Source organism: Microplitis mediator, chromosome 4, assembly GCF_029852145.1.
Source record: "Microplitis mediator isolate UGA2020A chromosome 4, iyMicMedi2.1, whole genome shotgun sequence".
Taxonomy (NCBI): Eukaryota; Metazoa; Arthropoda; class Insecta; order Hymenoptera; family Braconidae; genus Microplitis; species Microplitis mediator.
The window spans coordinates 8,248,031-8,262,730 of record NC_079972.1 but is presented as its reverse complement, the minus strand read 5'-3'; the positions used below and the strand labels follow the sequence as shown (position 1 = coordinate 8,262,730).

The 14,700-nt window shown below is 32.1% G+C and overlaps 1 protein-coding gene across 2 annotated transcripts in view; it reads right to left on the bottom strand.

Moving 5' to 3' along the window:
- Positions 1-14,500, bottom strand: part of LOC130666275 (protein naked cuticle) — a 41,416-nt gene extending 26,916 nt beyond the window's left edge. The window contains exons 1-2 of one of the 2 annotated variants that reach the window (XM_057467101.1): positions 13,524-14,500; positions 12,909-13,432 (exon numbers count right to left, since the gene is read on the bottom strand). In XM_057467101.1, the coding sequence (XP_057323084.1) occupies positions 12,909-13,162 (254 nt within the window). In that variant the 5' untranslated portion in view covers positions 13,163-13,432; positions 13,524-14,500. Of the gene's footprint in view, positions 1-12,908 lie in introns of both variants that reach the window. The other variant, XM_057467100.1, reaches the window with a different exon arrangement.
- Positions 14,501-14,700: the final 200 nt, after the last annotated feature.

Sequence of the window (14,700 nt, the reverse complement as noted above, 5' to 3'; positions counted from 1 at the left end):
TCCCTTTACTCTACACATAACACTACTACCCTTGAGAAACGCCGGCATCGTAAACTGTTGGCATGCCCACAAGGGATTTTTCTTCAGAGTGTATCAAGTGTCGGTTCATTCAGAAATTGTAAGCAATAATTCTTTTCTCTGCGTTAAATTTGCACATGTATGCAGACTTTTTCGACTGACCTACAGTTGTCAACATTTAAATAATACATACGCTTTTTGTTTCACTTTTTTATTTCATTTTTTTTGCTTATTCTCTTCCTCCTCTTTTATTTTTTATATTCATTTTTTTCTCCGCTCTCACAAAGTCATTTTTTTGTGATATTTTTTTTTATTAAATACTGACAATAAAAAATATGTAAACATTTAAAAAAAATTGTTTAATTAATATCCGTAGATTTTATTTCAATTTTATTGCTATCAATCGAACAATGAATATCAAATATTTACATCACTTTTAAAAAATATATTTTTTTTTTATTATTATTCATATGTATTTATTTAGCTATCAAGTCTAAGTTTCTTGCAGCCATCCATATAAAATACAATATAATAAAATTGCATAATACAATATAGTATAAAATTACCATTCATTACGATATCATCAAATTAGCTAGAAATACTTAAAAAATTTTCAGAACACGGCACACGAAACTCTTTAAATTTTAATTTATTTGTACAATTGACTGGTAGGTTGTTCCATGCCCTTATTGCACATACAATAAACGATTTATCATATTTAGCACTACGACAATTTGGTAATGCTAATAAATCTTGTCGTATGTCACCTCTTCGCAGTTTTGGCTCTAAAATATAAATTTCATGACGAAGTAAAGCCATGTGACCCATATGAATTGCCTTATATATCAAACAACAATAAAAGAATTCACGCCTTATTTTTAATGTATCCCATCCAAATTTTTTATAATATAGAGTGACGTTCGTATCTAGGGATTTTAAAAATGAAACGTACATACATTCATTTTTCTCTGTAACTTTAATTGATGTTGTGCAGTTATATCACTATAAATCGCTGCACAATAATCAAATATTGGCCAAATTAGTGTTGTGATGAGTTTCCACCGTACTTGCAGATGAAAAATGTCTTTGTTCATTTTCAATTGTGCAAGTGCTCTCATACTTTTATAGCATAAATCTCTTACTTGTTCCGACCATGATAGTTTGTTATCTAAAATAACACCCAATTTCAGAATTTGAGTAACTCATTTCGACAGTATCTACTCTAATTTTACACGGAAAGATTGGAACCCGACGGCTTACTGTTCTACACCCGACTTAGTACAGTGCTGGAAAAAAATGCTCGATTGTGGTGCAGCATCACACTGATTACTGTGCGGGACCTGACTGAGTCGTGTGTGCATATCACTCAGTCAGGCTTCACACAGTAATCAGTGTGATGCTGCACCACAATCGAGCGTTTTTTTCCAGCACCGTACTGAGTCGGGTGCAGAACAGTAACCAGTTGGGTTCCAATCTTTCCGTGTAGAAGCTACTTTACAACATTCTGAATTAATAAAATATTTTCTATTAATTAAAAAAATACCAACGAAATAATCATGTAACCGAAGATCGGAACGTTTGTCGCGCAACGAAAATAAAAAAAAATTTATGTAATTTTACTGCTTAGAGGTGACTTGAGGGGTAATTGGGGGTGGCTGCAATTTTCGGCTGATATATTATCACCTATGCAAAAAATTTCAAAAATCTAGGTCCAGTAGATTTTTGACTTTTCATTTTCTTTTTTTATTTTCGTTCGGCGAAAAACGTTCCAATCTTCAGGTACATAAATAATCACGGTACAAATTGATAATAATTGAAGAAATTGAATCATCATTTAACTGCTCAAAAATTTATTCCATCAAAAGATTACGCTATAAATAATTTAACTGCTTTACTAAATATCAAAAGTGTCAATTACACCACTGAATAATTTATCAACTCTTAAGTACTAAGACAATAAACGTATATTAAATAATTTATTAATTTGAATAAATAATTATTTATCAATTATCAGCTCAAACGATTATCGATAAATTATTCATTTAAAAAATTAAAAGAAAAAATGAAATAAAATAAAATAAATAAATGAATAAATTTCATAGTCAATTTATCTCTCCATTCCGTTATACCATAACCGTTAAACTTTTTTTTTTTTTTTTTTTTTTTTTAGTTAAATATATACATAACACTAATATAAACAGCTGTCAAAATAAACTTGATATCTTCATTGACAAAGAAAAGTTGAATTAGCTGATTATAGTACGCGTCTCCTTGAAATAAAAATGTAATGTAATTCTCGTTTTTCCTTCATTCAGTATAAATACACTATTACATATAAATATGTAGATATATATATATATATATATATATATATAATATACTAACTACCAACAGTTAAGAAACAAGTTATACGATCAAAGCAAGTCTTTTGCACGATGTGATGCTTAAAGTTTTTTTGTCCTCTTGTATCCACATAGCGGCAAGTGTCTCAGGCCAACACATTATAAGTTACCTTGTAGTTTGTAGCAGCTTTACTCCGAGTAGAGGTAGATCGAGTTGAATCACCCGATAATGTCGATATAATCGTATGTCACGTGCTTACACACATGGGTTTTGTTAGTGACTCTGGTGCATCTTCTTCGTCGTTGTAGTCTCTACTCGTCTATACTCTACTGCAAGCTACAACTACTTCTCCTCATACTCGGTATCGTATTGAGTCCACGCGCATTTCCGCGCGTGCTACTAATTGGAGTTGAGCCACGTGTTCCCTCACGCGCTTATACTCATTCCTCCTCTATCTGTCTGTCTCTCTTAATCTCTCTGTCTATATTCCCTATATATACTCGATGAGAAGGATCGCATGGAATCCGAGGATCGTGTCCCATTCCCAATGCTTGTTATTCCAAAATCTCAAGGGATGTGTCGATTCATGTATGTTACACAACACATTCATGTCATTACATTACTAATTATTACTCTATTTTATTTTATATATGGATGTATGAGTATGGATATACATTTTTTTTTTTCATTTATTATTTATACATTCACTGTTTCAATAAAAAATAAAAATTATACTTTAATAAATGATTGATTGATCGCATTAAATTGATAGTGTCATTAGTAGGCGAGTAAGGGGAACAAAAAAGAAAAAATAATAATTGATTGAAATGATAAATGGAGATTGGAGAAGACATTAGTAATTTAATTTCAATGAATAATCAATAAGTTGCCGCACGATTCAATAACCTTTAATTACATTATCAAGAAATGAATGAACGAGAAATAGTAAAAAAAAAAATTTAGTAGCACGTTTTCGATTTCTTGTAATCCATAAATATGTGCTATGGATATTAAGAGCTATTGATGAATTTTCACTTTCTCTTGAATGTATTTAACGGGAAAATCTCTTCAGAAATTAAAAAACGGAAAAAAAAAATCTGAAAACCGCCCGACTCTACGGAACAGCACCAAAACTTCCCGCTGTTTTCGAGGTCAGAGAGCTCGAAAATATTATTACTTGTAAATTTTTGAGCTCCTCGATCTCAAAAAACTGTTCGACCGACAAAACACACGTTTCACAAAAAAGAAATAATTTTTGTCCGACGATGTCTTTGGAACGAATGAACCGATTCGAGCGTTCCTGGTGGAATCGAAAAAGCTCACCAAGACTTACAACTGTTTACAATTTGAGTTGAATCGGACAAGTGGTTTATGAATTATACGCAAAAAAACTAATAAAAAAATTTTTTAATTTTTATTTTTTGTATAACTTGTAAACTACATGACCGATCGACTCCAAAATCTAATCAATTTCAGGTCTTGGTGAGCCCTTTTGATTGCCACCAAAAACGTTCAAATCAGTTGATTAATTCCAAAAATATCGTCGGACAAAAAAAGTTTACATACACACACATATATCAACACACGCTCACACGTACACACGGACGTCCATCCTGAGCTAGTCAGAATAGCTTGCGAGGACTTCAAAACGTCGCCATCTGATGAAAGTTTCGAAAATTGGACCGAAATCAATAACTTCCCATTTTTTGAAAATTTACAATTTTCATAGCGCGAAGTTAATAAAATAAAACTGTTTATATGAAAATTTTTATCTTACTTTTCCTTTATTATTTTAATATTAAACCATAATATTTGTTATTGTAGAGTGTGTACAAAGCAAATCATTTAAAAAAGAAAACAATAAAATAAAAAAAAATTAATAGCTACGTGTTTGATGAAAAAATATCCGTGATTGTTTGTTTTTAAGTGTTTAATTGGTTATTCCGGATATTCGTATGTTATTTGAGCACAATACACTTTCAATGTAAATTTCCGTGAAAATTGGATAGAACAACAGACACGAGTTATATTGGAATATGTACTTGCATAGCATAAAATTGAATGTAGTAGTGGCAAGTCAACATGACTCGACTCAATTCAAAGTTTACGATTCCACATCCATCAACTTGTTTTTCTTTCTTTCAATTTTTTTTTTTTTTTTTTATTTCACTCATAAACCTGACCTACCTCTTGTGACTTTGTATCAACATTTTTTTCTTATTAAGTGAATCATCAAATTATAAAATCTTCATAATCAGTTTTTCTATCTTTCTCTTTTAAAATTTAATTAAATCACGAGCTATGATAATTGTAACTTTTTTTTTTAATTTCTATTCATAATATCGCTTGTTAGACATTTTTATACGGTCATTAAAACTTTTATTACTTTATTATCTAGCTCAAATTATCTAAAAAAAAAATCCCTAATTGAGTAAAAAAAAATCGGTCTATCGGTTGACTTTGTGGGCCAGTCCCAAAACTTCCCTCAAGGAGCTCGAAATCATTGTTGTGCATGCATTTTCAAGCTCTTCGAGCTCAAAAATACTTTTGAATGCCATTTTTTTTTAAAAAACCGTTTTTAGCATTTCTTTCTCTCACGATATCTCGCAAAGGAATTAACCGATTTTTATGGTTGAGGCGGCAATCGACGTGTTTTATTGAGTTCTAGAGCTGATCAGATCTTAGAATTGATTCATGTGATCGTTTCTGAGATATTTCGAAAAAATCAGAAAACATTTTTTTTTCAATTTCTTTCGACAACGGTTTCTCTTGAACGAATCAACCGATTTTGATGGTTGAGGTGGCGTTCGACGCGGCTTACAAAGCTTTAGAGCCCAGTTGATTTTTGAATCAATCCATCGAGCACATTAAAAGTTATCCAAAAAAAACATTTTTAAAAAAATTTTATTTTTGGAATATCTCTGAACGAGTTCTACCGATCAAGTTCAATGTTTCACAGCTTCAAGATATTGACAAGCCGCGTCGAATGACACCTTGATGATCAAAATCGGTTCATCCATTCAAAAGGTACAGGTATTTACATACATACATAATGATCCTGAAGTCAGCAGACAATTAGCAATTTTCGAATTTTTTTTTTCAACGAATCAATTACAAAAAAACAAAAAATAAAAAAATGCATATGTAGAAAATTTAAAAAACTACAGGGGCAATTTTTGCAAATATTTTTTTTTTTATAATTTACTGTTTAAAAGAAATCAAAAAATTAGTAGACGTCTGCTAACTTCAGTATCATCATACATACACTCAGACATCATCTTGAAATTAGTCAGAATAGAACCTCAAAATGTCGTGATCTGATAAAAATTCGATTTTCGAAAATCGGATCGAAACCAATAACTTCCCGAATTTTTGAAAATTTTCAATTTTCTTAGCGGGAAGTTAAAAAAATCTGAAAAACTTGAACCTGTGATTCAACTCCAAAACTTCCCGCTGTTTTCGAGCTCAGAAAGCTCAAGAACGTTATTATTTGTAATTTTGTGAGCTTTCGAGCTCAAAAAATGCCTCGGTCAACAATAAATACATCTGAAGAAAAGTAAATTTTGTTCAACGACATCTTTTGAACTATTCGACCGGTTTTTACTTGCTTTGCGGCAATTAAGAAGACATTTTGAGGCTTATCTTTGATCGAATTTTGAGGCAAATCGGTCGAGCTGTTAACGAGTTATTCAACAAAAAACTAAAAAAAAAAATTTTTTTGATTATTTCAATAACTTGGAAACTACCCGACCAATCGACTTCAAAGTCGATCAACTTTATCTTGATAAGCCTTTTCGATTGCCGCAAAGAATATTCAAAATGGATGATTCGTTCCAAATATATCGTACGGCAAAAATTAGTTCACACACGCGCGCGCGCGGACACATTCTGAAAATAGTCAGAATATCTTCTTAAGACCTCAAAACTTTGATATCTAATGAAAACTTGATTTCAAAAATCGGACCGAAACTAATAACTTCGATTTTTTTTTGGAAATTTTTAATTTTTATGGCGGGATTTTAAAAATATATTTATGATTTTTGGGTATATAAATGGGCGGTGGCTAACGATAAGGTAAAAGACCTAGTACCCGATCACTCCATGTATTTGTATATCTATATTTAGTAAAATTCAGTAAATACATATATACAAATACATGAGTGATCGGGTACTAGTTCCCTAATCGGGTACTGGGTCTCTTACCTTACAAAGTTGTTGACCGTCAGCGAAAAAATCTAGGTCCTATTAAAAAAGTAAAAAGAAATAAAACGTGGATGCATAAAATATAAGTTGCATCACATGGAAGACAGTATATTCTATCTACAAAGCCTAATATAACATAAGTGTAACCTACTGGTGCAGACGGTAAGTGTGTAAACGTGTAGCTTGAAGAGAAATTGAGGCAGAGAAAACGTCGAAAGATAGATATGGTATTGAGAGGGAGAGTAGAGTAGACTCAACTTAAGAGTAGTATAGTTTGAGAGTTGAGAAGGGAGACCGACGTAGAGAAGACGACCCTTCGAATCCCCAAAGCAACCCGTGTGCCGTCGTCGTAGCACAAGCACAAGGCGACACGACGAGACTTTGACCGAGTTTTCAGTTGACTGTTCCGAGTACCCACCTCCATTCTCCTACTACTAGTTTTCTCACTTTAACTTGCCCGTGTCCCTGTCACCATCCTCGGTACCCAGTACCACCGACCGTAGTAAACCACCCCCGACACACCAACCGGCTTACGACCTCTACACCGCCGCATAGCACGAGAAAACCTCTTCAAGAAAAAGTTCGTCTGGCCACGTTCTTTTAACTTTTTCTTATGTATTATATCTACTGGCATTATATACATTATTATTTTTTTGTTTTTTAAAACTTGTTACAATTAAAAAAGACAATTACGTTTTTTTTAATTAATTACACTAAATTAAATACTCTTAATGATTACTTTTAATTTTAGATTAGATAGTATTTATTTTTTAGTAAATATATTTTTAAAATTTTTATTTTTAAACTTTAATTTATAAATTTAAATTTTTTGTTATTCTGATGATGGCCATCTAATAATTTTTTGATCTTTTTCAAAACGATGAATTATAAAAAAAAAAATATTTTAAAAAATTGCACTTATAGATTTTTTAATTTTCTACATGTGCATTTTTTTAGTTTATGTAATTTATTAAAAAAAAAAAAAAATCCGAAAATTTTGAATTGTCTGCTAACTTCAGGATCATCATTTTTCAAATTTAAAAGCTCACTATTTTAATATATCGTATATTTTTTTTTAATAAAATTTATTAGATAAGTCTGAAGTGAATGTTTGAAAATCGTAGTATAGAGTGTATAACACAACGAGTAAAGAATGACGTGATGGTTGGCAAGTTATCTTGCAAAGAGAAACCGAGTGATGGAAGTTAAGCCGAATACATACATACATACATACATACATGCATACATACATATATGTATATATCACCATACGGCATATAGCACACATTAAAAAAAAAAAAAAAAAAACGTCTCTCTTTCTCTGTGCTGCCGAAGGTCACGTTGTTGTGGATAGTTGTTATATACTACCAACCATCCAACAATACAATTGCGGCGCTCACATTCGCTCTCTATTCTCAAATGACTGCCAAAAGGATAACCAAAACAGGTGTTTTAAGTTTATGTATAATGTATATAAATATAAATTTACTATATAGGAAAAACAACAACAATTGCTAAGTAACAACAATAAAAACAATATTTAAAAAAGGGAAAGAAAAAAAAAAAAAAAAAAAAAACAAAATACAAGGTCAAGCGAATAAAATGGAGAAGACGGATGAGACTTAGAGGAATGTGCCTCTGGGTTTCGAAAGATTCCAAACGGAAGTGAGATAGTGGAGTGAAGATGTAAAAGTAAGACTGAGATAAAGATATATATGAGTAAGAGAGAACTGGGGAGCGAAGGGAAGAGGGAACAGAGAGACTAAGGACGTGTGTTACGAAATGCATGGTATGGTCCGAGATCGGTAGACGATAGAGAGGCCTCTACTCTTGCAAGAGAACTCTAGTATAGTGTAGCTCGTCCAACAAGCTCTCTCCTTCGTCTCTCCGTCACTCCGTCTCTCTTATCCTCAAGCTTAAATTTTTTTTTTCTTTCTCTTGGTTATCTACACACATACACATACACACACACATATATAGTAACTATATATATCCGTCTTTGTCCCTCGTTTTCTCTCATCTCTACCTTTCCGCCCCCACCAAAGTAACCGCCGGCCCCCCGCAGGCAACGGACTACAGCTCTGTGCGCAACACATTCTTGCTATTGCTATGCTTGCTTCTCTTACACTACACTTTACTCGCTTACTCTTGCCTCAGGCTAAAATAAAAACTAAAACTTTACTCAACACAACACACAACTTCCAAGACAGAAAACTACATACATATGTATAGATGTATACTGAACCTAAGCATATGAACCAGCTAAATCTAATGTTAATGTTTTACATACATATGTACATATAAATAAAAAGTATTCAGTCTTACACATTAATGTAGTTGTGTTTGTTAGTATATACATATATATCAACTAAAGCAATACGATATCATGAGGGAACTACGCCAAGTCTAGGCCCCACGATTCACGCGTGCGGTGTTTTCGTGCAGACATTACTATTAAAACTACACTTACTAGTATGGTATACGATATATTTATATATCTTATGTTTTTGAACGTGTATATAAATATAAGTACACGCAAAAACAAAAAGTATGTATAGATGTACATATACATAACATGAATTTTCATCTAAGACATTATAACTTATGTAGTACAAGACTGAACACACAAAGTGAAATATACAACCTGTATAGCCTTTGTTATATATATATATATATATATATATATATATATATATATATATATATATATATATGTATATATATATATATATATATTACGTATGAATATTTTATTACTGTGTGTAATAAAATTTTCATATGTAATTCATATCATAGATAGACTAGACAATTTTTTTTATATTCAAATATCATAGACCTAAGAATTGCTAACTGTGTACTTGTTATTGTACATCAGTATAATTCGATGAGGTTTTCCTTTGTATGTTAACATATATACTACAGTCAAAATATATATTTTATTTATATTTTTCTTCGTTTTCTCTTTACACGTGTCTTATAACTTTTACTGGTTACTGTACGGTGAATAACGTATTCACACCTATACTTATATATGCATATAAACATACATACACATGTGTGTGTGAATGTGTATGTATAATAAATATATCTATACGTATATTCTACTACACGGACAACGCCCGTCGCCGCATTGTCGCGATGTGCATGCAAGCACGCGTTTGCGGGGGAGATAGCTTCTCAACACGTCAGTTCGCGTGTATACACGCTTTTTAGGTGTCACTTAAAAAAATATTTTTTTTTTTTTTTACATACGTTCTTTGTTTCAATAATCTCTAAGTAAGTAAGTAAGTAAGTAAGTAAGTAATGTACATTGAACACTTTGCGCGTGACAATTGAGTGGTTACATGTGATATTAAAATATTTATTATTATTTTTATTAAAGTAACTGCAAATTGGGTAAAATTTTATCTTATCGTTTTAGCACTTAATGTCAATATATTCATTTAAATAAATTAGTTTAGTATACATGCATTATGATACTTAGATACTGATGAGTACTACATTAATTAACTACATTGTTTTAAACTTCCCGCTAAGAAAATTAAAAATTTTCAAAAAAAGGGAAGTTATTGGTTTCGGTCCGATTTTCGAAAATTGAGTTTTCATCAGATGGCGACGTTTTGAGGTCCTAAGAAGCTATTCTGACTAGTTCTGGATGGACGTTCGTGTGTACATGTGTGCGTGTGTGATGTGAGTGTGGGTGTGTGTGTGTGTATGTAAACTTTTTTTGTCCGACGATATTTTTGAAATGAATCAACCGATTTGAACGTTCTTGGTGGCAATTGAAAGGGTTTACCAAGACTTGAAATTGATTAGATTTTGAAGTCGATCGGTCATGTAGTTTACAAGTTATACGAAAAATAACAATTTTTCTTTTTAGATTTTTGGAGTATAACTCATAAACCGCTTGCCCGATTCGCCTCACAATGTAAACAGCTTCAAGTCTTGGTGAGCTTTTTCGATTTCACCAAGAACGCTTGAAACGGTTCATTCGTCCCAAAGATATCATCGGACAAAAAACATTTTTTTTCAGTGAAATGTGTGTTTTGTCGGTCTAACAGTTTTTTGGGGCTCGAAGAGCCAGATAATTCACAAGCAATAACGTTTTCGAGCTCTCTGAGCTCGAAAACAATGGAAAATTTTGGGGCTGACCCACAGGGTCAGGCGGTTTTCAGATTTTTTTAAAAATACTTTTGTTATTGAAATATTTGAAAAGTATTTTTTTTTTTTTAATACTTTTGTTATTAAAATATTTAAAAAGTATTTTTACAGTTGGTACGCAAACGCAAGTGAATGTATAATATGTGGAGTAGTATAAATTTGCTGAGAAATATACATGTCTCTAGGCAAATATCAAGTCATCTACTGGTAGCTGAGTGGCATGGGGATGATGAGTGCAAATGCTTCTGCTACATCCATCCATTTTACAATTCTAACTTCAACATCATATTATTATAATTGCTCTCATCATTATCTAAGATGATGTATGTATACATTCATGTATATATATATTATGTATGAGAAAAAAAAGAAGAAATTTAGTGAGTCAGCCAACAGATTTTATAAAAACTATTGCAGTTGACCTATTTTATTTTTATTTAAAAATTGTTTGCGAAGAAAAAAAAATTTATATTCCGTCATAACAATTTTTCAACTATTTTCCTATACGTAAAAAAGTTAACGATGTATATATGTATGTACATAAAAAATATATACAACAAGCACCGAACGACTTTGACCTTCTGGAATATTGTAGGAGAGAAAGAAAAAGAGGAGAAAAGAAGGTGAAAGAACTTTATCGGAGAATGGATACGCGCACATTCATTTTTTCCTTTTTATTCCTACTAGTTATATATATACTGCGAGAGGGCGACGGTATCGTCGCTGTCTGACAACTGTTATACTTTTTTATCCTTTTCTTTTTTTTTCCTTCACTCATTGTATTGTAACCAGCCAGCCAATCCATCGAATAACGTTTGGCGAGTGTAAAAACGCAAACCGAGTCAATAGTACAATAAAAAATGAAAAATAAAACAATGTAAGTAACGAGAAAAATGCGGCCATTCGGTCTCGCCAATCATTTTTCTTTCTACACACTTTTTTTTTTTTATTATTTATTTCTCCATACATTATCCTCAATTCAAGTTCAAGGATAATTCAATACAATCACACGAGCAATTATGTATTAATAAAAAAAAGGTAAATAAAAAAGAATTTGTATGTTAAATAATTGAGTAATAAAGTTGATTACTATTTTCCATAATGTATATACTTTAATATTGAGTGTATGATATTACGACTCATTAAACGACAATGATTTTATTACTCTCATAATGCAAATCCATTATTGGTCGTTGGTGGATATATAATTGCCGTGTTACGATGCACGTGCATACTCAATACATATATATAGATATAGATATATATAAACACATATTGGAGACAGTTAGGCCAGCAGATAATCAACACGTGGCTCGTTCATCCCGTGCCAATTAAACGTCAACACAATTTCCCGGTAAAATTTTCCAAAACAGTTGTCGGGTTTAAATTATAAATAACAATTATCCCAAGTACCTAGTATACATAATAGTACATGCATAATAAAATACATCCATTATATTACATATCTATTACGTAATAAATGAACCGTGAAATATATACGGGAAATTAAATACCAATAAAATTTAAAGTAACTCGAAATATATAAAATATAAAATAAAGTATGAATAAAATTTTATTTTATTTTTATATTCACGTTAAAATCTCAGGATCGACTACTACTTCTTCTTCTTCTTCTTAACAACCGACCAAACGAACGTGTTACATCATAAGACTGCGGTGAGTCACGCGGTCGTGAGAAGTAAGTCGTGTTTCACGTTCAATCTTTTTATTTTTATTTTTTTTTTCCTTTTCTTTTTCTTTTTATCCATAGTAACTACTCTTTTAAATCTACTCCAAGTTAAGCTTAAACTTATTCTTACATTACAAAATCAAAGTCTCCCGCGATTACTTTGGCAATATTACTAAACAAGTATTTTTACATATGTATTTATTTTTACTCAACTCCTAATTCAACTCAAGAAAAAAAAAACCATTCAAATTTCAGAGTGTGAATGCAGCAGACATCAGAAAAATTTTAAATTATAAATAAGTAGGGTAAATAATATTTTTAAAAAATGCACTTATTAATTTCAAAATTTTTAAAATTAAATTTTACTCGGTTTATTAATAACTTTAAATTTGTCTGATGTCTGCTACATTCAAACTTATTTCAAATTTAAGCAGAACATTGATGTCAGTAAAGAAAAAACAAAAGTTTTGAATTTTGAATAATATCAACTTACATTTTATGATAATGCTGCATATGATGACCAAGATGGATATCCGGACTCTGTTGTTGAATTTGCTGATGATGCTGAAGCTGCGGCTGTTGCTGCTGATGTTGTTGTTGTTCTTGCTGCGGCTGATGATGTTGCTGCTGCTGTTGTTGTTGCTGCTGGTGTTGCTGTTGAAGAGCCGGATGTTGTTGCTGAGGAGGATCGAGATTCGAAGCACTCAGCAGAGTACTGCTCTCTCGAAACAACGTTGCCACTTGCATTTTTCCTGACGATTACGATCTTCTTATATATATTCCCTGGTGATTTAACAACCAGTCTTCCACCCCGATGACACAAAACAAAGATAAAAAAAAAAATTGAGACGTTGGAGACGAAGAACACAAACTAAGAGCCGTGTGTTAATTCTCGTGGCGACTTCATCCTCCAGCGGGTAATCTTCCCCTTGTAGGAGGACGGACTGCTTGCTTAATGTCTCAAAAACTTTATTGGCTCTGTTGTCGACCAACTGAAAACTACAACAGCTTAACAAACTATTGCAGTGAATAAGAACAACTACAGCAACAACTAATAGTATAAAATAAAATAAAAAAAAAAATAAATAAATAAAACAAACGTTCTCACTGTCTTCCAACAAAATAAAATGAAAGCCTCCCGGCTCGTCGGCTTGTTGGTCTACACCAGCTAGCCAGTTACACGTTTTTAAGTGTATCCGGTTTGCTATCGCTTTTTGACCAAGACCAATAACACACAACTAGTCCGCCGGGCAATGTATCACGTCCTTAAAAACACACCGCTGCTTTTAAAACAACCACAAGTATATATATATATATATATATATACATATACGTATATTGAAATATATATATTGTAATAAAGTCTATCTGACTTTATTATTTTTACAAGTTGCTAGACTACTTTAAAAAAGATCTCTTGCTTTATTTCACAACCATATCACCACCAAATCCACTTTGTATTCTTCATTAAATAAAATTCAGCTTCATGTTCTCCAATAACTATCAGAAACAAGCAAACAGAGTTTTGGATGATCAACAGCCTGCGAACTTGATAAATAAATTTATAATTATCACGACAAACATTTTATTTAAATTTTTTACTATGAGTTTTAATTATTGTGACTATTTTTAAAACTATTATTATTAGTTTTACTATTTAAATTATCGTACTGGTTTAGTATGCCGCACCCGTCGACGTTTTTAATCACCATCGTCGGTGTCCTCGCGACGGCGAGCCATGGCCGTCGCGGTGTTTTTCGTTCTTGTTATTTCGAACTACAGTTGTAGAAAATATATATATATATATATATTAAACTCCACTAGTAACCGCTAAAATTCGAATTACATCAACATCTTGGTATCTTAAATTATGTGTTAGATCCTTTAGTTGGTTAGTACACTATTATTTAAAAATAAATATCACACGTTAATCCACTGGTTATCGTAAAACAATTTAAATTTCTAAATCTGTAATAGATAAATGCACGCACGAAACACGCACGATACGAAAAAACAGCGGAGGTATAAAACACAGTAGTAACCCAGCCACGGCACTAGATTCGGCCGCACTGCTTTTGGCTGTGCCTCGAGTTAACTTCGGGCCAGCTCGGTAACCTCGGGTTTAATCGTCACCCACTTTCGTGTAAGTTCGTGGCAACTCGGCAAAACTCGGCTGGTAACGTGAAAACCCGCCTCGATTGCCCGCCCCGTCACTCGGCTATCATCGTGTATTTTCGTTGTTTAACGGCACACACACTGACGGAAAGTGTACGCCGCCGCGAATT